Source organism: Centroberyx gerrardi, chromosome 6 (genome assembly GCF_048128805.1).
Source record: "Centroberyx gerrardi isolate f3 chromosome 6, fCenGer3.hap1.cur.20231027, whole genome shotgun sequence".
Taxonomy (NCBI): Eukaryota; Metazoa; Chordata; class Actinopteri; order Beryciformes; family Berycidae; genus Centroberyx; species Centroberyx gerrardi.
The window spans coordinates 14,485,573-14,501,159 of record NC_136002.1 but is presented as its reverse complement, the minus strand read 5'-3'; the positions used below and the strand labels follow the sequence as shown (position 1 = coordinate 14,501,159).

The window sequence follows — 15,587 nt, the reverse complement described above, 5'->3', positions numbered from 1 at the left end:
ACATCTGTATTCATTGTGTTACAGTTTAGAAAAAAATGAAAATGAAAATTTTTGATCACAGGAGCGATGGAATTAATTCCACCATTATGCTTGAATATGCTGAGATGTAATCATTAATAACGTTTGAACTATACTGGATAGAAACATGGGGGGTTTGGATCACTGTTTTTCAAAGTAAATCCAAATATGATTTATTGACCCTTGAATGAAATAGGCAATATGTAGGTGGACTCCCTACATATTGTTTGATGATTCCAAGATGTGGAATGTTGGAACGTTGGAACATTGGAACGGGTGTCACGGTGGATCAGTGGTTAGTGCTGTTGTCTCACAGCAAGAAGGTCGTGGGTTCAAATCTCTGCCCTGGTCCCCTCTGTGTTCAGTTTGCATGTTCTCCCCGTGTCCATGTGGGTTTCGTGCGGGAGCTCCGGTTTCCTCCTACAGTCCAAAGACATGGCGTGAGTGTGCTTGTGATGATATGTATGTAAAGCCCTTTGAGACATGCGTAAGATAAAGGGTTATATCAATAAACATGACTTCTGTTCTATTTTCATTTGCCAAGACGCTCACAGCATGTCAGCTAGTATTCACTTTTATTTCTTCTTTATAACAACTGCAATTGATTACAGTTTTTGTAGTCCTCCTGTGCCATGTAACATGACTAAGGGTTTCTCCTCTGTGTGTGTCAGAGATGATGACGAGGGCCAGGAGAGCTCTGTGGCTGGTACTGAGCATGCTCAGTCTGTCCCTGCTGCTGGTGGTCCTGGGTGTCTACACAACAACCCGCACAGAGAGCCTGAGCGTCTCTGGCTATGCCTCTGGAGTCATTGTAAGTTCTTGTTTAGTCATCCCCCTTCATCGCTGACATGACTGAGTTATTCCAATAGTAAAATGACAGCTTGTTCTGGTTAAGATAAAGAAAGGAGAGAGATGTACGGTTTTAAAGTTTGCAGCCACTAGGAAACCAGTTGCAGGTTAAAAAAAAAAAAAAAGTCAAAAGATCATCTGGCATGTGATGGCCATTTATGAAGTTAGAGCTGCAATTCTTGGTTTTGCTGTGAATAATTAAACCATAATTAAACCAAGTCAAATAGCCTAACTATATCTGTATGGAAATTATATCTGTACAGTACTGTATTTCTATACCTCCATCTTTTGTATTGAATGAAAGAATGCCCCTACTTTGATCCCTTGAAATAGAAGGTGGTCCAACCCTCTCTCACATGCTTCAAAGTGCACATAATGTCTTCACGTGGCTGTGAATGGTTAAGGAATTTTCTGTATTTGTGAAGACATTAAAAGTCTTAAAAAGTCAGAAATTATTATCATGTGAGCTTTGATTTCTTCTTTGTTGTTTTAAACAAATCCTAAAATTGCTGTATAATTTTGGATGAAATGCACGTTCTCGAAACTGCGCTCGATGAATGATTTTGACGTGGCTTTTAAAACCTCATAATTATTTCCTTGTCATTATTTACTGTCTATGGAGCAGCTCCAGGGTCTGCAGTACATCTTAATAACTAAATTTACTGTCCCGGCCACAGTAAATTCTGAAATTGAGTGACCGTGTTAAAAGTGTGCTATGCTCTCTGCAGTTGGCCTTTGGCTCGTTCCTGGGAGTTCTTGGACTCTGCCTGGAAGAAAACCGCAAACAGCTGGTAAATTCTTCTCCTCACTCTGTCTCTCGATCTGACACACACACACACACACACACACACACACACACACAGGCACACACCTGCATCCTCTGTCATCATTTTTCACTCTAATGTTTTTTTTCTTTTCATGTGCACACCAAAGGGAGTATACTGTATTTATGTTAGGAAGGCTGCCCCACAACATTTAGCAGAGAACTGGGGGTCCTTTGACACTCACTGGGGTGGGTGGAGTGGATGGTTGGGTGGGGTGGGGGGATGGCTGGGTGGGGTCAGGGGTCACCTTCAATGCACAACTTGTTGAAGTTGAACAGTGCCGATGTTGGACAAGTAAATTTCCGACTAGAATGTAAAATAAAGTTGTGTGGGTCTGAACAAAGCTTAGCAGCACAACATGTGCTTGTGATGATGGACCCAGCAAGGTGGAAGAGGTGAAGTGTTGGGGTCGTTACTGGAAAAAAGTAACACATTTAACTCATTACTTTACTTGCTACTCTGCGTGAAATGTAATTACGGCAGTTAGACTACTTGTTGCATTATACCCTAACATGACTGTGCCAGGCGTACTTGTGCTCAATGGGCCAACAAATAGAAATCCACATTAGCAGCAGAGGTAAATAATAAATGATGACAGACAAAATCTTTCTTTTAAAGTTTGTAATAAAGAGAAAGCCTACAGCATTAAATTCAGACTTTCCTAGTCGTTTTTACCAGTTTGTTGGCTCGTTCATGTCCGCTGTACTCGTAATTCCGATATTCCCCACATGACTTGAAGGCAGGATAAGACGAGGGGAATCATTTGATAGATATTACGCCAATAAAGAGGTTAAAGAGGCTAAAGAATCTTACCCAAGTAACGACCTGCTAGATCATTCTGTTAGATCTGTTAGATCATTACATGTCTGGATTCCTGTGGGAGACCGGAACATAAATCCTGGTTTGGAGTGAGGACCAGTGAGGAACAGCAAGACAAAGTTGTAATTCTTAAATCAGATTATGTGGTCTCTTCTCGCTGAATGGATCTACAGTTTTCCAAATGCAATAAATTTGATACCTTTCAGCCAAACGAGAGACAATTTAGAAACCGCAACCACCTGGTTTTCATTGTGCAGCGTCTGAGTATATTTGTGTGTGTGTGTGTGTGTTTATCTGTCATTTCATTCAACAAAGTGCAGTATGTTCAGCGCTCAGTCTATCCGCTCCTGTGCTTTGCTTTCCCACAGGACTGCTCTCACATGTACAATACAGCTTTGCTACAGCAGCAGGACAAACAGGGGAAAATAGACCGAGATGCTCATACTGCTGTCCTTCAACACATTCCTGTTTTTCTAAAATACAGCTGTAGATCAAGCAACAAAATCCAAAGCTGTTTCGGCACATTTGTTAAACAAAAGCAGACACCTGCTGATTGTTCTCACCTGTTCACCATTGATGAATCATATTTTTATGGCAGTTAAGTTCAATTAAAGAAGTAATGGCTCCCAGGTTGACAAATGGGAAATGCAACATCTATTAGTGACTTAAGAGTGGCAGTTAATGTGATATTTGTTAAGAGAATGTTAGTTCTGCCAAGCACAGCATGACAGGGAATTAATTAATGGAACAAAGGCATCCTAAGCATCACAGTACTTCATTCCCACCATGCCAAATTGCATGTGCATTGAATAGGCAATCGTATTCAGATCAGAATTCATATATTAAAAATTGTTGTATACTTTCTGCATTTTATCACTAGCTTAAATATTTAATTCTCAAATGATTCAGTGAGTGTTTGAATAAATCTGCAACATAACAACGTAGGCCAGTTGGATAGCCCACATAAAGAGGTAACTTATCCTTCTACTACATGGTATTTTGACCAAGTGATAATAAACACAGACAGGTCATGCACTAAAGCAATCCAAAAGAAAATGACATTATAATAATAATGCCAGTACTTTTATCTTTGACTTTTCTAATCCATTTCTGTGGGCTTGCTTTATTAGACTAAAAGGTTTGCCACGTTTATGAACTTATCTTACAATGAAGCCCTTCATCTGCATCGGTTTTTCTTTCTCTTCTGGCCGTTGCTGCTCCACTGTTGCACTCCTGCCTGTTCACACCAAAAGCCTCCCAGCAGGTCCAGGGCCACTCAGGTGCCATCTGAAATTAGAGAGGACACACATTTTCCATCAATAGATGCTCGGCGTTTTGTCTGTTGCCAATCTAGCCTGAGGGAGTGGTGGATCTAAATTTGCTCTGCATAAAACCTTTTCATCTCAGGGCAAGGAGCTTTTTTTTTTTTTAGCTCAAATAAAATAAAGTCCAAAAATAACAACAGGTATTTGATAACTTATTCTATTATGTCGTGTCTGCTATTATCTGCACTTTGGTTTGGTAAAATAGCTGCAATGCCAGAACTCCTAAATTAGTAAAATCTTTTACTATCAACTCAGTTATACAACGCTGCACACACTGGTACGAAAATATCTAAATTAGTGAAGAATCTCAACAGATGCTGTGTCATAACTTATAAATGAATCTCATAAAATGGCTATTTATCTCAAACAAACAACACCGCATGCACAAATCACTGCCAACAGCCAACAGTTGTGCGTGAAGTCATTCAAGTTTATTTCAAGCTGCATTGGTCTTTGAAGCAGACGATTCTTAGCCTGGTAAGACCATCCTGATCACGTGACCTCACATTCTGTTTTGCTCCACGGATCAGTCTGGACTTCTAGCCGCCCACATCGATTTCATGTGGGCGGGAGTACTTCCCTTGATAGACAAACTCCGTCAGCCAATCAGCGTAACAAAACATGTGACGCCATCACGATGCGCTGTTCAGTGGATACATGGGATAAACACATAACGTTAGCAAGGATTAAACAAGCTATGTCTTCTACAGAAGTGAACGATTTCTGCAATAACTGCACTTATGGCTGTGTTTACTAACGTTAACGTTACCGCTCGTTGCTTCGGGAGACGCCATTACTGTTTTGCCAGCGGCGGCCTGTATTTCACGTCATCAACTACGACGCAGTCCCTGATTGGCCCGGTTACATTGTAATGTCAGGAAATCGATGTGGGCGGCTAGAAGTCCAGACTGATCCGTGGAGCGAAACAGAATGTGAGGTCACGTGATCAGGATGGTCTTACCAGGCTAGACGATTCTATCATAACACAGACTTACTTTAGTCTTAAATACTAATCCAGGCAATGTGAAGCTCGTCACACACAGCAAATTGAAATCAAACGACTTGGAGTATGTTCAAGCAATTATGAGCAGCGATGGTGAAAAACAGGGATTTAAAACTGAGGAACTGGGCCTCAGCATGGTGGCTAATGCGTATTAGATGATTATTACTTGAACCGCATTGTGTCAAAACAGTGGCAGTTTATATCGCTCCTGTCAAAACCAGCAGATCACACTGATGAAGGCCATGGGGAACAGGCAGTTTTTGGATGTTTAGAGGAGGACAGGACTTCCACTGGCGTGATTGTGCGTGGATTTAAGATAGATATGCTTGGATTCTTGTTTTGTCTCACTGAAAAGGTCAGCTTCATGTTAACGACATGAAATGACAGAGAAGGCATGAAACTGTCCTTCTGTACTGAATAATGTTTGCTTGTGGAATGTCATTTTTTCACATTTAGCGTGTTCGACCCTTCAAATTTTTTCCAAAATGTTATGTTAATTTCATATAATGATTGATGAAGACAGCATCACATTATCCTGGATATCCAAGACGCACTCCCAGCACAGCGCAGTAATCGTTAACCTTAAACCCAAACCTGATATTCACTACAATCACTACCAAGCAGCCAGCAATAATATTATGAGTTTGAACAGTCAAAAGTTCAGACATTCAGGACTATCACATTTCTGCTCTGAGAGACTGATACAGGCATTAAGGGAGATTCTTTGAGAATCTAACCTAACTACATACCGGCCTCCATATGTTGCTCTGTCTTTTCCTTCAGCCCACACATATAAATAAACAAACTTGAACTTGAACACTGTTTTCTTTTATTTTATTTTTTTACAGTAGACATAATTAATCCATACACCTCTCAACCTGTGCTCCCGTTACTATCAAGTGGAATTTTACTGGGTATCTCTACAGTTTTTCATGTAATAATAGAATATTAAACTTTATATGTATAGCCTTTTTCAATACAAAGCTACAAGGAGTGTGTGCATCGTGCTCACCCAGGCAGCACACATGATAAAATTGGATCAAAGCAGTTTTTCATACGGCTTTTCTGTGAATGTGTATATGTGGAAATAATAATAATTGTCCTGTTTCCTTGTTTCCTCTCCAGCTGACTGCGGCGATCGTATTCCTCAGCTTTGGGATCATTACTTCATTTGTCTGCCTGGTGATAGATGGGGTCTTCATTATCTTTAACATGGTGAGTTGCCTACACATGTATACATTATAATGCTAAATGTCATATTTGGAAAAAGAAATGAAGCAATAATAGTAGACCATGAAGCAATAGTAGTGCTGGTGGGGAAGCTGTAGCCTCTTCCCACAGTGTGTGCCAACATCATTACGTTGACAGTGTTGAGTTTATATTATTTGGCAAATGATGTTCAGGAAGAGTTCCTGCAAATTTGTTTTTGTTTTGTCAGAAGATTGAGTACAAAGCCTCCCAATTGTGAAAGCAAGTGAGAAAAAAAAAAACCATTAGAAAGCAGCCAAAGAACAATTAAACGAGTAAAGAATTCTAGTAAAGATTCTAGAATCCTTGAATCCGAGAATCCAACCTTATTAAAAAAGATATATAGAGTTTAGATCTTTTGAGTTTGAATGTTTTGCATGCACATGGTGTTTTTATATGTATTGGAAGGAAATGTATCAACTACATACACCATTGTTCTGTTTCATTAAATCATATACTCTATCGGATTGTATATATACAGACTCACAACTCAACACTAGCTTACATATCAGTTTCAACATAGATGTGGCCATCTGGACTATATTGTGTAATGAATATCAGTTAATTCTGTTTTGTGCTTTTTTTTCATCAAAAATGGATATGTGGTGATTTGGAATGAAACATTTCTTCATACATCTTAACTCTTGCCAGGACATTCGTCCTCTGAAAGCAGGGAGATGTCAGTTCTACAGCAGCGGCAGCAGCTACATCTATGAGAATTACTATGCCTCTGTAAGTACCAGTGTGTAGATGTGTGTTTTCAATGTCTCAACATTTGAATATCTGAATTTGAATATCTTTCCATTACAGGACTAAACTCTTTTAGCCGGAGCTTACTCATTATTTATGTCGCACAACATTCCAATTTCTCTCAAGACAATAATTCTGTCACAACTTTTGTATTTTGTTAGAGGCAGTTTGCCACTTCAGCTATAGTTATGTTGAGTTGGATCAGCCCTATGTGGCACTTGTCTATGTTAGCCCTGCAGGTGGAAAGTGTCTGCAGTGTCATCTGCCTCCTCTTGCAGGTGCCGTGTCGTAATCTGAAGGAGTCGTGTAGCATGACGGTGCGAAGTGGGACCTGCTACTGCTGCGACCTGTACAACTGTGCCAAGTGAGACAATCACACCATCATCAGACTAGAGAGAGAGAGGGAGAGAGAGAGAGAGAGAGAGAGAGAGAGAGAGAGCGAGAGCATCATGGGGAAGGTGATCTGTTCAATAATAAACAGCAGACTACAGACATCTTCACCCATCTTCACAGATATGTCAACTTCAAACAAAAATATTTTATACTTTGAATAAGCATTCAACTCAATTTGGTATGATGGCCTTTTTCTAAAATAATTTAAAGTGGGATGGCAGAAAAACATACATCATCATCATGTATAAAAACAATGTGCTGTGAGACAAACCGAGTTCTTTCCGCCGAATCGGACAAGGCTGCGATCTCAGGCCAACGCTCTTCAATGTTTACATAAATAAATTGGCAAAAACACTGGAGGACTCTGCAGCTAAGATTTTTTAAGAGTTTTTATTTGTATTCAATTTTTAAGTTTTAGTTAGTTTTCAGTGTGAGTTTGGTAGTTTTAGTTTCATTTTTATTGAGTTTCAGTTCTACTTATTATTTTGGGTGGTGGAGATATTTTTTAAAGGTATAATGATAGAAGTTCAGAACAGGTATTTTGTATATGTTTGCAACAATATAGTGTAATACAAATAATAACTCAGAAATTCTTTTAAAATTAATTTTTGATTTAGCTCAAAATAATCCCAAACAGGACTCTGGTGTTTTCTCCCAAGTAGTTTTGGTGGCAACGCTGGCATGGCACTCTGAGAGCAGGACTCATGGGATATCGCCATTTCGTGGTGTAGTTAGTGTTTAGGAAAAGTTTAGGTTTGAATCTGACTCAGGCTATGTTGTCATCCTGCCTCTCTCCTGATAACAAACGTTGCTGTTGTCCTGTTCTGCAGCGGAGGATACCTGGACAACTACTATGAGTTTGTTGGAGTGCGCGGCTGCCAGGACGTCCTGACTCTGTACATTCTGATCTGGATCCTCACCAGCCTCAACCTTGTGGCCGTCTTCACAGGCTTACTGACCACAGCAGTGCTAGGCAGCATCAAGAACTTGGTAAGACACACACACACACACACACACACATTGAAAAGTCCATATTGTGTGAGATCCCATTAAAGCACAAGAAAACATTTAATTTGGCTTTGTTTTTTATCCTAAACACTGGTTCCTGCTCCAATGGGAAATGATAACTTTATTTTTTACTTAGAAACGTCTCTTTGCCTGCCAACACAGTAGTATTGTACTGCCAGTTTCGTATCAAAATGAAATGACAACCAAGAAAGGTTTGGCGGGTCATATCCAGCCGGCAGATTAAGACCCAGGGGCCGTATTCACAAAACATCTTAAGGCTAAAAGTAGCTCCCAACTTGCTGATTTAGGAGAAACTCCTAAAAATAATGGGCGTGTCAGTCCTAATTTTAGGACTCCTAAATTTTTGGACTAAGAGTATTTCACAAAGCGTTTCAGCACTAAAACCAGCTGCTAAATCTGTGAAAAGTTAGGGGTAGTCAAGAGGACTCCTAAGTCACTAAGACCAAATCACAAACAATCCTAAAATGCGCAATCCGCCTCGTAATCGGGTCAACATTTTAGAAACATTTAATGATACTGAGCTTTTAAAAAGGTATCGCCTTAATCGCGAGGGTATTATGATCATAGTAGAGCTATAGTCAGGGATGCAGTCACTTCACCAACAAACAGAAACAACCCAATAACACCGGAGATCAAGGTTGTGACAACTCTACACTACTTGGCCACAGGGAAAATGCAGCTATGATTACATGATTATGAATTATAGATTACATGTTAATATAATCTGCGATGACGTGTATAGCGAGGTTCATTTATGTATAAATACATTTATGCTCATTTTTGTATAGGCTAAATACATTGAATGATAGAGAATAAAACATTGTGGTCTAGCGTAGTTGAAAAGAATTGGCCTAATGCCCTGTTACCTGTGGCAGTTTGTCGTTTGAATTCTGCAATCTCTGCCCTTGCCTGAGACTGCAAAGAATACCAGCGCTTTTCACACTCATCGGTGGTTCTGGACAGAAGTGAGAAAGCCGCATTAATTTGCAAGCATATATTTTCCCACGCTTCTTTTTTGGTTTTTGAAGTTATCCCAACTCCAAATTTTCCTTTAATAATGTCCTTCCTTTCATGTACAAGTTGGGCAAGAAGTAAAAGCTGTTCTTGCGTCCAGTTTGGTTTTCGTTTTCGTTTTCACAATGTAGCGTCACACGTCTTACTATCAGCCATGGTTATTCTAGTCTGATAATTAAAAGGCTGCTTATATGAATATCCGCTAATTGTTTAACGAGCTGCCAGACATGCAAGAGGCTGACAATTAGCTGCACATATACTTGACTAGTCAGTATATTATTCTTTGTTTCATGTTAAATCAGTGACACTTAGCCTACATTTTTATTTGAAAATCTTTATTTGAATATGGCAACATGATACCTCCTACAGTATTTCTATGAGGAATTCACTGACAGAGACCCATCCCCTATCAGCCAATCACTGTTTCATGAAACACGACATCATCCATAGCAACGAGGTCAACCCCGCCCTTTCTCTTAGCTTAAGATTTCTCCCCATTCCTTAGTAACAGTTGGTCTCAGCAGCTTCGTGAATAGGTTTTAAGAGGAAACTCTTAGCTAGGAACTTTTAGTACTATTTGGGAGTCCTCCTAGTGGTAAGATAAAATGTTTTGTGAATACGGCCCCTGTGCCATAAAGACCATGGGCCGTGAAAGGTGATAACATGTAGCAGCAGGCCTTGGGCTTAACCCTCATCCATACACAGTGGGCGTGAGCGCTTTATATATGCATTGTATTAGTCAGTGCAGTCAGTGTCCCACTGGAGAGGGGGATGCGGGTCAGAGAGTCCTGGCAGCACCAAAATGTATCTAGATTTTCCTGGTCGCCAGCCACACTTTTCTGAAATCCAAGCCCAATGCGGGCCCCACCGCAGAGGGGTCCGGTCTGGCTCAGGGTACAATGCAAACCCAATCCAGACCTGTCAGTTAGAATCATCCTATGATCAGATGATGAAAATCACATTGAAATGACAAGCTGCAGGCTAGTAAGAGGCCTGGTTCTCATCAGAAACTCTTTGGAGGCTGTTAGACAACAACTTAACATTTACCTTAAGTGGCAGTTGAAGAGGAATAGCTTGATGTGTCGGCTATTTTGTAAACACATTTTGAACAGATTTAAGTGTCGGTGCTATAGCACAACTTTTAATAGATCGAATGTTGCTCATCCTTAAAATAAAACTACTCAAACTTCATCTGACATCATACCTCAGCATGGTCAGTGATCTGGTAGACTAGTCAGGATAATTTGGCAGCCTAGACTTCCAGTCTATTTCAAAGTGTATTTAAGTTTTATTTCAGAGTGGGTCCTCCACTAATCTCTGGAGAACCACTCCAGAGATTACCCACTGAGACAAGAGGTGGATTAAAACACCAGAGGCACCCTGGTTGTATTTAGGATGTCAATTTCACAGGGGCTATCTTGTAGAAATGGATGTTTGCGGTATTTTAAGACACCAAATGACATACATTATGTAATTTTTTTTCCTGTAAACGGAGATCCAGTGGTTGTCTATGTGCTGTGGTTAGGTGGTGGGAAAACAGTCGCTGCCAAGCCAGAAGCACAGAGAGATGATAATGGTTTCTCATAATATTCCCCTCCCATCTATCCAAATGTTGTGTTGTTAGTTGTCTCTGCCACCACAGGGACAGATGAGTTACAAGTAGACATTTATCATCCTCACACCCGGGTTGCAGTCAGACTGCCTCAGTTGAGATCAAGACAACACTGAGGCCCAGATTACAGTAACTAAAGGTTTGCGCAGGGAGGAGTACATGCACCAAACTGACCACATCAGAACGCCATGCACTTCACTAACTGTGCACAGTGAGGGGAACGCTGCCAAATAGTGCTGGTCAAAAAATAAAGCCTATTGGCGAGCTCATGCAATTTCAGATGGTTTTGTGCTTGCAATTGGTAATCTGCTTGCGCAGTGCTCTGTTCTGGGGTTTGTTTGCACCACAACTTGATTTGCATTAATTTCTTAGTGAATAAGACGAAAACTCTGCACGCTCAAGCCACTGTTGAACAAAAAAACCCAGCAGATTGCCCTCGCAACACAATCATAATGAATCTGGACTTGAAAGTAGTCAATACCAAACTGAGACCAAGACTAAAGCTGGACTAAGACCATGATCAGCATCAAGAAGATTAAAATAGTGTGCAAAAATTGCTATAACCTGCTAACCTATAAAACTGCTATACCATAATACTATACATATATTTTCTATTCACAATAGTGAAATCTTCCGCCTGCTCAGGCTTTTGAAAGATGTCTATCCAGGCAGTCACTGGTGGGAGACAGTTCAAATAATAAGCTACAGTATAATCATATACACATATATGTATATGTATATATATATATATATATATATATATATATATATATATATATATATATACATACATGTCTTCGATAATTAAATTTCTAATGGCTGGATGTGACTGTTTATTTGTTTTCATGTGTGTGCATGTGTGCATCAATTTATGTTTATGTGTTTGCATAATAAACAAAAGATGGTTGTTAAGGTACATCCATAATTCTTTAAGAGCTGCATATCAAAATGTTATGTCTGTGTGTGTCTCTGTGTTGTTGTTTATGTGTATGTGTGTGTGTGTGTGTGTGTGTGTGTGTGTGTGTGTGTGTGTGTGTGTGTGTGTGTGCGTGAGTGTGTTTCTCTTTAATAATGTCAGAGGAGTAGCAGCTCTGTGACCCAGTCTTCTGAGAGCAGAATGTCCTCTCCTACAGCTCCTCTGTTGATGGACGCCAACACATACACAGTACACCCGCTCCACCCGGTCAGTCTGCATTACACCACACACACACACACACACACACACACACACACACACACACACTGGAACCAGAACAAGATCCTATTAGGAACATACGTGAACATATGCATGTGAACATACACACACAGACATCTCCTTAGTCTTTCTCATTTGATCTATTTTTTTGTCTACCTCTCCCACTCACTCTCTCTCCCATGCACATACACTGTGACACACACACACACACACACACACACACACCTCCCTCACCTTAAACCAACATCTATCCAACATCCCTTATCTCTTACTCACTGTTGATTGATGAAAGTCAACTTTGCTGAACCTTGCTGGGGAAAACTAGCTGATTTCCCTGTTGACTGTAATTCAGAATGGGTTTTAAATGAGTTTCATGCTAGGATAATGGATTTTGCTCAGTGCATACAGCACTGTGTAAACTTTCAAAAAAATGGAAAAACATAAAAATCACTGAGTTGCAAAGTTTTGAATTAACAGTACTGATTAGGACTGAAACAGAACTTCTTGGGATACAAGATAAATTTGAGAAAAGTCGGATGTCAAAGTGCTATGTGAAGGTTCACAAGTTCAAGAAAATAAGGCAGAGGGATCGTGTCACAGGGAGATTAAACAGGTGGGCCGAAAATATGTGCAGTAAAATCATTTTTTATACAAGAGAAAATAACTAAAAATCAAATCTTCTAAATCCTTCTCTAGCCTTAATAAGCAGAGTGTCTGCAAGATGCTTTCCTTTTCTAGTTGTTTTCAATGTGAGTGAAGGATTTTGCACTCTGCTTTAGTAGCTGGGCGTCTCCTGTTTTTCCACATAGTACCATCCAGTGCTTGGCTAAACAGTGAAATTACGACATTCTGGCAGTCCCGTACACTTCTCATTGCCATGGTATCAATTGTAAACTGTCATGCATGCAGTCCACAGATTTCAAGACCAAATTTATTACAACTTCTTAATTCATTCACCTCTGTTCATCAATATGAATATACAGTAAATTATTCAGGCCGATGAAAGTCTTGTGTCAAAGTTGTCCCGGCGCTGTTGCCCCCCACTTGCATCAGCTGTCATAAATAACAGAGTTCTGCCGTAAGTGGCACACAGTGAGTGTTTTACTAATTGCTACTATTTGTTCTTTCTTTTTTTCTTTCTTTCTTTGCTCATTCCTTCCTTCCTTCCTTCCTTCCCTCCTCCTCTCCTTCCTTCCATCCTGTCCTGCTCTGCTGTGTCCTGTGTCCATCCAGAGAGGCTGTATGTATTTCCCCTCAGCAGAGGGGGAAGTCGCCTCCCAGAGTTTCCCTTCATCACTGAGCCCTCACACAGAGTCCAGCCCTCCTCCCTTCGCCCCGCTGTCCAACCTGCTGCCTTACAAAGTCCAGGGCTTCTCCGCCTGAGTCCGCTGCACCGCTCCACCAGCATTCCTGCTCCACCGTCGCTCCACCAGCAAATGGAGACCTAACATATCCAGAAAGGACAGGCTATTATTATTATTATTGGTGGTGCTGTGAGGAAGGGAAGCAGGGGGACAACAAAAACAAACCAAAACAAAGAGTATGAGAGATGCAGAGATGCTAGCCTGACAATCATCCTGAACAATATGCAGTAATATAAATGTAATTTTGCATCAGGAAAATCTAAAAGGGGACATGGCAAGCAATTCGGAGGAGTTTAAGACTCATGAAGCGCTGAATTTACCTGCCAAGTAATGTTTCCACTTTTTGTTCATGTGTATGAAAAGAATATAAAGCAAATTTTTTTGGAAAATGTTTGTAAATTAAATGTAAATATTTAGTACTTATTCCTATTGTTGAGTCTACTGCATGTGGTATACATATATACGGTATAATGGCATGGAGAGCTTATTTTTATGAACTTTGGTAACACTTCATTAGGATAGTCCAATGTTGGTGCTCAACTATCAGGTGACAAAAAGTGAATGTTCAGCAAAGTGTCACTTGCCAATTTCTTGCATCTCTCCAGACTATGTCACTCTAACCCAGACCCATTAACTCTAACCCAGACATTGAATATCTATAGACTACTTTTCACACTATTGTATCACCTGAACCTCAGTAGACTTTTTAGATTTTTTAGTGACACATTATAGTCACTTGATAGCTAGTTGAGTATCAGCACTGGACTGTCCAAATAAAGTATGACCTGAACTTTTGTACTGTAGAATGTATTAACTTTTTTGTCAAAATGTTAATATTATGTCTGGTTAAACTGCATATGTTTATTGTATCTATTTTATATTCTTATTGTTAAAGAGATTTTCTATGATGTTCATTCCTGAGAGAGAGAGAATCTGCTTTCATGCTATCTGATCGCTGTTGCAAAGTCTGTGCCGGAGCCAGCAAATGCCAGGTCTAGTTTAATCTGATTGGGGCAAACATTTATTCAGCTCAGTCCTAAAACTACAGATAACTAGACATTGTTTTAACTGTCATCTTGGCACCGTGTTTGCACATGTTTTCAATGTCCGGGCCGTTGTGTCAGCATCTTTTTCACGTCAAACTAATGTTTTCTGCCGGGACAGACTGGATGAGAGATGGGAGGAGGGGGACGGGACACACCGCAGAAACAAGGGATTGGAGGCCAGAAGGGATGCTGACAGCGCTGTCAGAGTCAACCACTAACAATGAGTAAGGATAATTGGCTTTCAGTGACCGACACAACGCACTTCATGTGCATATATTTAACTTGGAGCAATAGAGTGAGTTTTATGTGAGAGGCTTCTTGTGGATTAATCGGTTTAGCCCTTTCTTTAGGCTTCATCCAGGCTTTTCAAAATAAACCACATCAGAGATTTTTCTGAATTGGCATAAAAGATGATCAGGCAGTATTGGTGCTCATGTTTGTTAAGCAGTTTGTTAGGCAATCTTCTTGTTAGGAAACAGCGGGAGAGTAAGAGCCTTGGGAGGTTCTACTCAGAGCAACAAGGGCTTTCAACCTCTTAGTGCTATGATACATTAGGGGGATACATACAATAATATGTATGTAGAAGGTACTGTCCCCTGTAAAGCACTTGTCAGACTTGGATTGTCACTTCCGATCACTGATATAGAGAATTGCTGGACTATTGTGACAATTGAAGGCCCTGTGTTTGACCTCTGTAAAGTCAGTCGACTGCAGCTGCACCATTGTAGATAAATCAGCAGAAAAGAGGAGGAGAGGAGACTCCTCTCTGTGAAATTAGAATGTTGATCTTTCTATCTTTCTAAATTCCACCTTGATATTGCATTCCCCTAAATTTTGGGGATGCGTGGTAACTTTCAAATAGGTCTATAGCTATTTAGGATTTATTAAGGATTGATGGATCCAAGGTGGATTTTTTCAGTGGAGGCTGTACACATGGCCTTTTGAAATAGACAGGCAGGCAACCAGTGGAAGGAGAGCTATCCACAATACATTATATTACATTACGTCATTTAGCAGACGATGTTGTCTAAAGCGACTTACAATAAGTGCATTTTGTCAACAGTTGTCAAACCAACTGTACATCACAGTCTTCATCAG

General features: G+C 40.2%; 1 protein-coding gene across 1 annotated transcript; it reads left to right on the top strand.

Moving 5' to 3' along the window:
• The first annotated feature begins 691 nt into the window (after positions 1-691).
• Positions 692-13,462, top strand: LOC139932182 (transmembrane protein 255B). The gene is made up of 8 exons (XM_071925887.2): positions 692-829; positions 1,596-1,658; positions 5,964-6,053; positions 6,738-6,818; positions 7,115-7,200; positions 8,060-8,219; positions 11,963-12,067; positions 13,313-13,462. Exons 1-8 carry the CDS (start codon positions 692-694, stop codon positions 13,460-13,462), a joined length of 873 nt encoding a protein of 290 aa, XP_071781988.2.
• Positions 13,463-15,587: the final 2,125 nt, after the last annotated feature.